Genomic DNA, 11,306 nt, shown 5'->3' with positions numbered 1-11,306 from the left:
GTCGTGTCCCGGGGAGCTCCGTGCCCTCACCGCGGCCATGTGCCCCCCACCGCTGCCAACGGCGGCCCCGTCCCCCTGCGGCGGCCACGCCCCCTGCCGCAGCCAATGGGCGGGCGGGACGTGCGCCCCGCCCACGCGCGCTCCGCAGCCCCTATATTAACGGCCATTGCGGCGCCCCCTCAGCGCCGCCTCCCGCCTCCCTCGCCCGGCATCGCCTCCCGCTCGCGCCGCTCCCGCCATGACCGATGCGGCCGTGTCCTTCGCCAAGGATTTCCTTGCCGGCGGGGTGGCGGCCGCCATCTCCAAGACCGCTGTCGCCCCCATTGAGAGGGTCAAGCTACTGCTGCAGGTGAGCGCCGGCGGCCGGGGCCGTCCCAAGGTCGCCGCAAGGAGAGGGGGGGCGGCGGCGGTGGGCCGGGGGCTCGCGGGGGAGCGGCGCTGACAGCGGCATCTCGGCCCCTGCAGGTGCAGCACGCCAGCAAGCAGATCTCCGCCGACAAGCAATACAAGGGCATCATCGACTGCGTGGTGCGCATCCCGCGGGAGCAGGGCATCCTCTCCTTTTGGCGCGGCAACCTGGCCAATGTGATCCGGTACTTCCCCACCCAGGCCCTCAACTTCGCTTTCAAGGATAAGTACAAGCAGATCTTCCTGGGCGGCGTGGACAAGCGAACCCAGTTCTGGCGGTACTTCGCCGGTAACCTGGCATCCGGGGGTGCCGCCGGCGCGACCTCCCTCTGCTTCGTCTACCCCCTTGACTTTGCCCGAACCCGCCTGGCAGCGGATGTGGGTAAAGCCGGGGCCGACCGGGAGTTCAGTGGGCTCGGTGACTGCCTGGTCAAAATCTTCCGCTCAGATGGCCTTCGGGGCCTGTACCAGGGCTTCAGTGTCTCTGTCCAGGGCATCATCATCTACAGAGCCGCCTACTTTGGCATCTACGACACCGCAAAGGGTAGGTTGACCCAGACGGCACAAAAACAGAGATGCTGGGCTGCGGCAGGCCTGAAGTGCATTTCAATAATGCTGGTGGCTTACCTGCCATTCTCATCAAAGCCTCTCTCCTGCAGGCATGCTTCCAGACCCAAAGAACACCCACATTGTTGTCAGCTGGATGATTGCTCAGAGTGTCACTGCTGTCGCTGGTTTGGTCTCCTACCCTTTTGATACGGTTCGTCGTCGCATGATGATGCAGTCTGGCCGGAAAGGAGGTACGTTTCTTCCTCGCTGTATAAGAGTTATTGGGCATCCCTGAATCAATAGCTGGTGGTGGAGCTGAAGTGAAGGCAGAGTGGCTTGGCTTTCATCAGCCTATGTAGATATCCTCATCTCTTGTAAGCAGGGATGTAGGAGGGGCTGCAGGAGCAGGTGACAGGAAGGGGCACGAATGGGTCGGCCTGTGCAGCACACCTATAAGGTGGGAGGCACATGTCAGGTATATGTCAGTAGGTAGGAGCAGCAGAACTCACCCTTGGATGTTGCAAGCCAGTGTCTCTGGAACAAAAGACAGCCTCCATAACAGGCACAGCATGGCCAACTGTGCAATAGCTTTTGGGTTTGGAAGTGTTGGTGTCAAAGCAAGGAGTTGCTGCCTTCTGCTTGAACTGGTCCTTCCAGTGTCTCCCAGAGACAATGCAGCAGCAGCAGCACCATCTCTCCTGGGCAGTCTTGTCCTCTAACGTGCTAGTATTGGAGAAAGTCGGCCAAGAAATGGGATGAACTTGAGGCTGTAAAGCTAGTAGATAGATGAGGCTGTTTCTGACTTGGATGTTGGGGGTCGTGGGCATCCAGTTCCTAAAGCTGTCTGTCTCCTGCAGCTGACATAATGTACTCCGGCACTCTTGACTGCTGGCGGAAGATTGCCCGGGACGAGGGCTCCAAGGCCTTTTTCAAAGGTGCATGGTCAAATGTACTCCGAGGAATGGGTGGTGCTTTTGTCTTAGTCCTGTATGATGAAATCAAGAAGTATACATAAGTTGTTTCCTGTTGTGAACTGGCATGTTGTTCTGTGTAGTCTATGACTGTTCATGGACTTGTTTGAAAACCATCTAGTTACTAAACAGTGGCGGCTGATGTTTGTACAGGTTGGCATGGGGCAGAGGTGACTGCCTGCCCTGTCTTGATCAAACTATTCCCCCTGATGACTGGGACTCATGATGGTTTCTATTTCAGTCACTCCTGCTTAAAGAGTACAGAGAAATAAAAATCTGAAACCAACTTTCCTCATCTCATGTTTGTTCTTACAGCAGTTGAAGTATGAGGGGGTTGGGAGTCTCAGCAGTTGTAGAGAAGGAGGAAGATGAGCTACCTCTATCCCTGGTACCTGCTAAGTACTGGCAGGTAAACACAGTGCAGGCTGCCAAGGAAGCTAGATAGTGTTTCCTCCCCAGGGGAAGCCAGTGGTGTAGGCTTGAATGGGGACTGGCAGCTCTGAAGGGCTCACCCAGCTGACCTCCCTGAGACTCTGCTAACCAGAGATGATGGGTTGAGTGTGTGCCACAGTCCTGCCTCTGGCCTGTCTGCTCCTTGGAGCTCATGAAACCCGATTTTGATGGTGCCAAGTGCCTAAACTGTCTTAAAAGCACAAGCACTCCTTATGGCACTGAATGTCTGGGAGGCTGGAAGAATGTGTAAGGGAGTGTTTGCTGCTCCCTGGAGGGGCAGAGCTTGGTGTCATGTTCTCTCCCTTAGAAACTGAGCTACCCAATTGGGCATGTAGGTAGCCAGAGGATACAAGTGCAGTTAATTGCTGCTGTTCTGTAGTTTCCCTGGCTAGCCTTGCTCTCACAGAGGGTGCTGTGCTGCGGGGAGCAGAGACAGCTTCTGTACCAGCTGTGCTTGCTAGGCAGGGAGACGTGTTTCCAGGCTCATTCCTTACCCCTGGAACTTAAGCTTCAAAATTCCAGGGGAAGGGGACAATTTGGGGAAAACTGCAAGATGGAGCAAGGTGTGTGGCCTTTACCCAGAATCTCTGTAGGTCTGTGAGTCACCTCAGTGAAGCTGCCTGGTTTCTGCCTGGAGATCTGGAGTGGTGAGGGGATGCTTTCCTGGTCTTCTGCCCTTCAGATCAGCAAGTCTCCCCACTTCCCCCATGCCTTTGGTCCTTTCTGGCTGCCCAGGCCTGCTCAAAGCAGTTGATTTCAATCACTGAAACCAATCTCAGCCACTGCCCAAGGCAGCTAAACAAGACCTTGTGTTGCAAAGGGCAAGAATTGTTTCTATTGCTGGAATCCAAGCAGGGCAGCCAGGCATGAGAGCGCAGCACCTTCCTGCTGCAGGTTGGCTTGCCAAGGTCCCTGTGAGTGGGCACGAGCCTTCCTGATGGGAGACAGTCTTGTGCCTCACAGCTGAGCCAACTGTCCATGCTGATGATTTTCAACTGCCCCCAGGCTGCTGCAGTGTGAGATCCCCCACTGCCTGCTGTGGAAATGAAATGGGCTGTCAAGGTGAGATATGAAGCAATGCCACAAGCAGTGGGCACTGCTGGGGGCACAAGTGGCAGCTTGGCAGGGGACTGTGCCATGGGGCAGCTTTACCAGGGAGCCCTCTCCTGTTGTACAAGTGCCAGCTTATTAAGTAAGGGCTCTCAGCCTCCTGCTGCTGAGCTCTCCTGGATTTCAAGGGCTGTTCCGAAATGCTGCTGGTTGCTGAGCATGGGACATCCCTTCCTGTCCTTTTCTCCACAGGGTTTGCATGGCCAGGCCATTGGCACATTAAGGTAAGTGCATCATTTCTTCCTGCACACAGTGGTGGGTGACTGAGGCACTGAGCTGGGCTGTTGTGCCAGACTGCAAAGGAGCTGAGCAGGGGCATCCCTAAGTTAAGACCTACAGATTGTGCACTGGACTTGGGATGCAGGGCTGGCACTGAGTGAAATGGGTTTTAGCTACCTGCCCTATTGACTGCTTTGGGGATTCAGGAAACAAGAATGTGTTTGACAGCTCTCTTTAGCTCTGGCAGGTGGGAGATGCAGGGCAGAGCCCACAAGGGGTTCTTCCTGCATTCCTGTTGGGTACTACAGGCTGGTAGGCTGCCCAGGGTTTTAACTGCCCCCCTCCTGGCAGCTCCCTGGGAGCAGCTTTATCTGGGGACCAGGCTGGGGGTTCAGCTGCTGCTGTTGCCTGCCACAGGAGCACACTGTACAGGGATTAAGGGCTTTGTTCTTTTGGGGAAACTGAGGCGTGAGAAAAGGACTGGGGCCTGCCAGTGGCAAGGCAGCAAGCTGAGTGCAGTCGCTCCAACACAGCATTTTGCCCCTTGGGCTGTGCTGCCCCAAGAATGGCATGGTTGGGGGTGGATTTTCCTTTTAAGTGTGATTATCCTGTGGGAGGGGCTGAACATCACACATGTCATGATTTCCTCCACAGAAGCTGTGTCCAGCCTGGTGCATCAGCTCCTTTGCTGGTGGGAAGGGATGGGTGAATGCCTGTAATGCTGCCTTTGTCTCAGCCCCTGGCCCAGCAGCCATAAATCCCAGGCTTAGGAGGTGTTGACACAGCACAGCTGCACAGGCGATCGTGTGACAGCTTGTCAGTGGCTGGGGCAGGTGGTGATTGGTGTGGGATGGTTGGAATGGCTCAGTGTGCACTAGCCTGCCCCAGCTGGGCTGTGCCTGGCTCTGTGCTGAGTCTTGCAGTGGAGAACATCCCACCCCAAGGACTTGACTTGTAAAAGACCAGAGTGTCAGCTCATCCATTCCACTGTCCCCTTCAGCAATTGTTGGGTCACTCCAGGCTGTGTCTCTGGATTTGGATGGAGCCAGGAGTGCCCCTGCCTCTTTGTCCTTGTCACCCTTGGCAGGCATTGCCCCAGCATCTTTCACGTGCTGCCTGCATGACAGGCAGCGTCTGGTGCAGAGGGCAGGGGAAGAGGCAATGCTTTGTCATGCAGGGTGAAATCAGTTGTTCCCAGTGGGGATTGTTCCTGCCGCTGCCCAGCCATGCAAGGTGGCCCCATCAGCTGCCCAAAGCACATGCAAGGTGGGCTGGGCTGTGGGGACAGAGCTAAGCTCACATGCCTGCAAGGACACTGGCCCAGTTCTGCACACCCTGGAGCCATACCAAGCTGCTGGGGGTGGTGGTTTTGGGAATAATGAGTCCTCAGGACCTGCCAAGACCCCACACCAAGACTGGCAGCATCAGGGATGTTCTGGGAGGTGTCATCCCACCAGTGGTTTGCTGGTTGTTGCTTTCTGATCCTGCTGGGATTGACAGGAGTTACAGCACTGACTGCTGGCGTGGGCATGGAGTTTTTCTGGCTGACAACAAAAGAGAGATTGGCTACTTGTGCCTTGAAATCTACCCAAAACCCCAGTATGCTGTGGCCAGCTAGAGTCATAAGGATTCCTCAGCAGGGAGTTACAAGGCTTCCATTCTGCCCTTGGAGCCAGCCCTGGAGCCTTTTAAACAAGCCTATAATTTTATACTTTTAAAATGCCTGGATGTGGCAAAGCCCCATGGCCTCGTTAGGATAGCACCAGCAAAAGCTGAGACTACTTTGATTCAGGCTGATCAGTTAGTGCTGCTCCCAAGCTGATCACTTTGTCATACACATTATGTGCATTTAGCAATGTGCATTTATCAATACAACAGTCTAGGGAGTCGGAGCAAGCCCTCTGCGCTGAGTAAAATAGCACAGGCATGGAGCACAAGGAGAGCTGTAAGAGCTGACCTGAAACTTCCCCTCAGGGGGCAGGCAAGGACGACTCCATGCTGCTCCCCAGGCACAGCTGTGATTAACAGGGAGGAGGTTGGATTCACTGTTACCACCTCTCTTGAGTGTTTACAAATTGTGGGGAACCAGGCAGCATTGTTAAATCCAGAGCTGTTCTGACATGGGTAAATCACACCAGAGTTTTGTGAAGGTGCTTGGAAACTGGTCTGAACTAAGTAATGAAATAGAGTAAGGTAAGTCTGTCCATGTGTGCCATTGCTTTTGGAACAGACTCCCTCCTTCACTTTTATTTCACATTTTGTGATACTTCTGCGTCTAGACAAGTTCTTACATACAATATGGTGCTCAGTTAAACAAACAAATCTATCACTTACCTACAGATCTATCACTATCCACAGATTTATAAAACCAAATGTTGTCTTTTACATGTCTGACTGTAACATGAAATCTGCCTTTTCTTTGGTCTGAACTCTGCTACAGACTGCCCATTTGCTACCAGGGTATGGGAAACCCTGCAGGACAGCTGGTTTAATCTATTTTAACAGGACATTTCATCAATTGTTTGAACTTTGTGACCCTGCTTCCTGTTGCTACAGTCATCTAATATATTTTAATTCATTTAGCTCTAGAAATGAAAAACCCAGCTTGATTTACACTGTTGTGAACTATCTCTAGTTGAAGTAAGCAATACATAATAATGTATTAGATCAGATTCTCTGTGTTGGAGTTGTTTCAGCCATGGCCTGCATAACTAGAGTATATCAAAAGCACCTCATAAGATACAAGGCATTCCCCTTTCTGACTGGGTCCATGGACAAGTCCTGAGCCAAACTAGGCTGATTTCCAACAAGAACAACACACACTGATTGAACATGGACTGGCCTTCCAGAAGCCTGTGCTGTGCTGTCACAAGGCTCCAGGTGGCAGCTGAGGAAGTTGATGGCAGTTGGTAACAGCTACGTTGGACAACTTGTGCTGAGCTGAAACACTCAGCAGATTTTCTTTGTGCCTCACCAAACTGCAGAGATGGTCCTATCCCCACCTGGCAGCCCCTTCACAGTCTGTCCTCAGCTGAAGCCTTTTGTCACTCCCAGCCTTAACCCTGACAATAAATCCCACCATCCACAAGTCCACTTGTTGTTCTGGTGTCACTTGAAGCAAGACTACACTTCATCCCTGGACAACTGGAGACTCAGCATCTGCATCCCAGCACCTCTCACATGGTTCAAAACCTATTTTCAGATGTCAAAGTCTTTTATGCTTGCTTGGGAAAAAAGTCTGAATTTTTAGAGAGAGCAACCTGCAGTTACCCCAGGCTTGGATCACTCCCAGAGGAACCCTGAGGCCCTCGCCTGGCTGGGCTGTGCTACCACACTGGGAAAGGGGTTTGTGTACCCACACACATCTCCTGCCCTTCCCAAGTACTGCACACCACCATGGGCCTCTGGCCACAGGCTTCAGATTAGCAGGTGATGAGCAGGGAACAAGATCAGCACTGCGTGAGTTAACGTGAACACCTGCTTACCATCCCAGCATTAAATTGTCACAGGATCCACCAACCCATCTCTGCTAGCTCTGGGCAGAGTTCACTCCCTCTTTTACTCCTTGTTTTCCCAAGAAAGAGATGATAGATCCTTAGGTACACAGATCTGAGTTTTCCCAGTCAGGGCTATAAAGCCAGATGGAAAATCTTTATCCATTACAGGAAGTTTTCCATAATAATTGTGGGAGATGGAAGCATCTTATTCATTGCTCACATTTTATGATGCATTTGCTTGGTTGAGCAAGAACATCTCAGGAGAGGTATTTTAGTTCAAATCTGTAACATGATATTTAGTCCAATGTATAGCAATGAAGACATGGGCTAGAGAGCCCTGTTATTACATCATGCAGGAGGCACAAAGTACTATTACCCAAACAAGGTACTTTAAAAACTGGTGTGTAATGTTGTCTATCCAAGGCATTAGTGGTCAGTACGTTCAAAACAATTTTTCCTTCACATTTCACAACTCCAGATACTGATACTGTTTTGCCCAGTGGGTTCAGATGTGCAGTTGTATTCTTTAATGATCACTGGCTGTATCAGTAACTTCCAACCATGTATTTGAACTCATTAATAGCAGTTTTTATTTACAGTAGTCTAAAACAGGCTTGGATTTTACACTCTGGTATGTGTCTTTTGTGACAGTGTAATTCTGTACAACTGCAGCCTTGTGATGTTCAGCAGGAGCTGAGACTGCAGTGTCGCAGCTCAGTCTGTGCTGGCTGCCTCTGGCACTCAGGGTGAGCAGCAGCACCATGCCCAAGCCTTGCATGCCAGTCATTCCAGACCATCTTGGAATGGTATGGCTCAGGCTGCTGCACTTTTTGGACGTTTAAAATAAAAAAAATGAACAATAGGCATAGAGCTTACTTTTGTAAGGATTTCTTTGTTGTACAGTTACCCATCGTCCTAATGTATTCAAGGAAACATGCTTGAAAACTACAAATAAAAAGACAGGTATCTAAAGGTGAACTTGGGAAGGCACCCAGCAGAGATTTTCTTGAAAGTAAATATTCTACCTGGAACAGCCTGCTCATAATATTGGGTCTGTAGAGAACTGCAGCTTGAGCAAAGTCTCCAGTGCCGTTGGAGTTAAGACTGGTACCCAGAGTATCACTTATACAGAGGGATCCAGAGAGGTTCTCATCCTCCAAGGTGGCTGCAGCAGAGTGCAACTCTTGAACATTGTCTGTTACTTCTGCTTTGTTGACAGAACTGTGATAGCTCTTGGTAGTTTTCTCCTGTCTCCGAATACCCAGCAGATACACAGCATTTCATTTGAACTGGTTATCAATCAGGGTTCCCTTCATCTTGGCTTTCTTGGCTTCCAACTCAGCCTGAATAGGAAAATTAGGGTAGAATTAAATAATGTCTGGATAATTTTCCCTTCAGTGCTCCAATTAAATTTGCTCTTCTTGTCTGACCAAGCAAACTTTGCAGTTCCAAAACCAGAAACTGGAGCAAGAGTAGCTCAAGTGTTTGCTGATGTACAAAACGAGGACCATCTTTAAAATCGTAAAAAGCCCAAGACCAACTGCCCAAGAGGCAATTTCATACTTTCTGTCCTCAGGTGGAAGCTGCACATTTCCTTCCCCTTTACATCTACTACCCTCCTGTCACAGGAGGTAAGATCAGTTGTGATCTTGCCATTTATTCTTCAAGTGCCCCTTGCAGTAGCAGCTGAGCTGCAGATCCTCCACAAGAGCCTTGCTGTGCCCCCATGGCAATGACCTGCTCTGCCAAGCAGGCATGAGATCACAGGCTGGCAAAGCCATGGCCTGACTTCTCCTTCCCTTGTTCCTCGTCCAACAGAAAGCCTCCCTGCAAGCACTCTGCTGGCTGCTCTCAGTTAGCTCTCCAGGCAATGGCAAGCAATTTTAAGTTCAGGGGGACTAGAACATCTTTATAAAACTTGTAAAGGAAATCTCATCCTCACAAAGCTGCAAGTTGCCTGTGACTATACCAGGACCTCCCTATACTTACAGTCTCATCTGCAAGACAGCTTTTGTGTACAAAGCAAACACATCTCAGAGCTTTGTGTTCAGCACCAAAGAAAAACTCACCAACTCTTGTAGCCTTTTCTTGCTCATGCCTTTGCGTTCCAGCTGCTTCTCAATCACTTTTGCATTCTGTGCATACGAGTCTGCGATCTCCCTCTGAAATACACACAGGTCACTTTGCAACAGCAAACCCCAGAGTAACAACATCTCATCCAAACAGAGAGACCATTACTGGCTCTGCCCTGCTCAGATGTGGCTGCCACTAAGGGCATCCAAAACTCACCGCTTCAATCTCCTCCTCCTCTTCATCAATTGTGGAGACTGTGACAGAACTGAACTTGCCCATGTCTTTGGTCCGTTTGGTCATCATCACCTGGGTGAAAAACAAGAATATTTTGTTAAACCTTGACAACAATTGTGCCAGTAGGGATTGCTTCCTCCATCCAAAGGTTTCAAGACTTCTTATGCAAGCCATCAAGATTACCTGAACTCTGTGGGTGGCAAAGGGGAATTATGCTCAGTGATTTCTGGGCTTAGAGGTGTCATTACTAGAAGTAAGCTCACTGATTTGCAATAGATGAGCCAGACTTTGACAATCACTGTGCAGACTACCAACCTGACCTACTTACAATTCAAAACTTTCTGTTAACTGAGCTTAAACATCAGGAACAGTCTAGATTTTAGAGGTGATTTTGCTCTCCTTTAGTGCTAGGACTTCAAGCTGCAATGATCACTGCCAAGGAAAACTTCAGGGAGACATGGACAAGACACCAAATTGAGTTATTGTTCAGAGCTCCTTTTCTTTTTCTTTTCTCTCCCCTTTTCCCTCACCATTAAGTTATTTTATACACAGCACCTTTAGAAAAGCAAAAGTATCCTTGTTCTCTAAAGCCAGTCACCTTTTTAGGAGGTTCTTGTTTTTGAGTATATATGTTTGTTTTCCCAAAACCCTGGCCAAATTTGACCACAGCACCATCAACAATGAATGTCACAGGAGCATTTTTCTGTTGGTGTTGATAAAAGAGCAGCAGTCCACACCTGGAAACAGAAATACGCACAGCTGAGAGGAAACCCAGATTCTGGGTTCCTATGGTTTCCTCATAAAAAAAGATTCTAAAAGTCACTCAAAAGACTTAAAAAGGGCACTCACTTGCCACACTTCTTCCTGAACTGCCGCTCTATGCCTTCGGGTCTGGGGGAGAGAGGCAGCGCTTGAGCAGAGCACACGGACACAGGGTCTCCGTGCCTGGCTGGCGGCTCCCAGCTGGGCGGGGAGGGCAGCCAGGGCTCGGAGGGACGGGGGATGCAGAGGCCGGGCCCACCTGCGCAGGAAGACGCTCTCCTCCTCCTCGGCGTTGCAGAACTTGTGGGCGTGCTTGGCCGCGTCCATCACGCGGGCGCGGTCCCGCGGCCGCATCGGCAGCTTCTCCAGCTGGCAATCTGCGGGGAGCGAGGGGCCGGGCTGGCACCCGGAATCCGCACCCCGCATCCCCAACGCACACCCGTATCCCACATCCCGGACCCGCACCCCGCCGCCGCCGCCTTCCCGGGCCCTCTGCGCCGCCGGGCCGCGGCCTGCCCCTCCCCGGCCTGCCCCTGCCCCGGCTCACCGAGCACCAGCACCATCTGCCCGCACAGGCAGTAGTAGACGTGCAGCGGCTTCTCCCCATCGTCGTACTCCTCGCGGTCGCGGGTGTCGGAGCACACCACGGACCGCGACACCACCTTGGGCATGGCGGCGGCGGGCTCGGAGCCGCCCGGCCCGGCCCCCGCGCGCCCGGCCCCGCCCGCCGGGGCGGCTCCTTGGGCTCCGGGGAACGCCGGGCCCGGCGGCTCCCGGAGCTGCTGTGCCTCTGAGGGCCGGGCTGCACAAGAGCTCACACGGTTCTTACTGCACAGCCCGGTACAGCGGGAAAGGTCCGGAACGGCAGGCTCGCAGTGCGGCCGTGACTACAATGTTTACTTTCTTTTTTTCTGGGTTTTCTCCCGTGTCTCTTTCTTCAGGTGCCTCCCCACACAGCTGGATTATATGAAATTACAAGTGAGGATAAACTCGAGAAACGGAGCCCAGCCAGCCTGCTTTACATGACAGC

General features: G+C 51.7%; 2 protein-coding genes across 2 annotated transcripts; one reads left to right on the top strand and one right to left on the bottom strand.

Annotated features, from left to right (window-relative positions):
• Window positions 1–169: 169 nt before the first annotated feature.
• On the top strand, window positions 170–2,214 carry SLC25A5 (solute carrier family 25 member 5). The gene is made up of 4 exons (XM_053955525.1): window positions 170–349; window positions 466–952; window positions 1,068–1,208; window positions 1,815–2,214. Exons 1-4 carry the CDS (start codon window positions 239–241, stop codon window positions 1,970–1,972), a joined length of 897 nt encoding a protein of 298 aa, XP_053811500.1. The 5' UTR covers window positions 170–238; the 3' UTR covers window positions 1,973–2,214.
• A 5,865-nt stretch (window positions 2,215–8,079) lies between these two features.
• Window positions 8,080–10,993, bottom strand: STEEP1 (STING1 ER exit protein 1). Its single transcript, XM_053956131.1, has 7 exons — window positions 10,824–10,993; window positions 10,536–10,653; window positions 10,364–10,405; window positions 10,113–10,251; window positions 9,497–9,586; window positions 9,277–9,369; window positions 8,080–8,550 (listed from the first exon to the last, which is right to left on the bottom strand). Exons 1-7 carry the CDS (start codon window positions 10,945–10,947, stop codon window positions 8,488–8,490), a joined length of 669 nt encoding a protein of 222 aa, XP_053812106.1. The 5' UTR covers window positions 10,948–10,993; the 3' UTR covers window positions 8,080–8,487.
• Between the last annotated feature and the right edge of the window lie 313 nt (window positions 10,994–11,306).

Source organism: Vidua chalybeata, chromosome 14 (assembly GCF_026979565.1).
Source record: "Vidua chalybeata isolate OUT-0048 chromosome 14, bVidCha1 merged haplotype, whole genome shotgun sequence".
In the NCBI taxonomy this organism is placed as follows: domain Eukaryota; kingdom Metazoa; phylum Chordata; class Aves; order Passeriformes; family Viduidae; genus Vidua; species Vidua chalybeata.
This window is presented reverse-complemented; position numbering and strand designations above follow the sequence as displayed.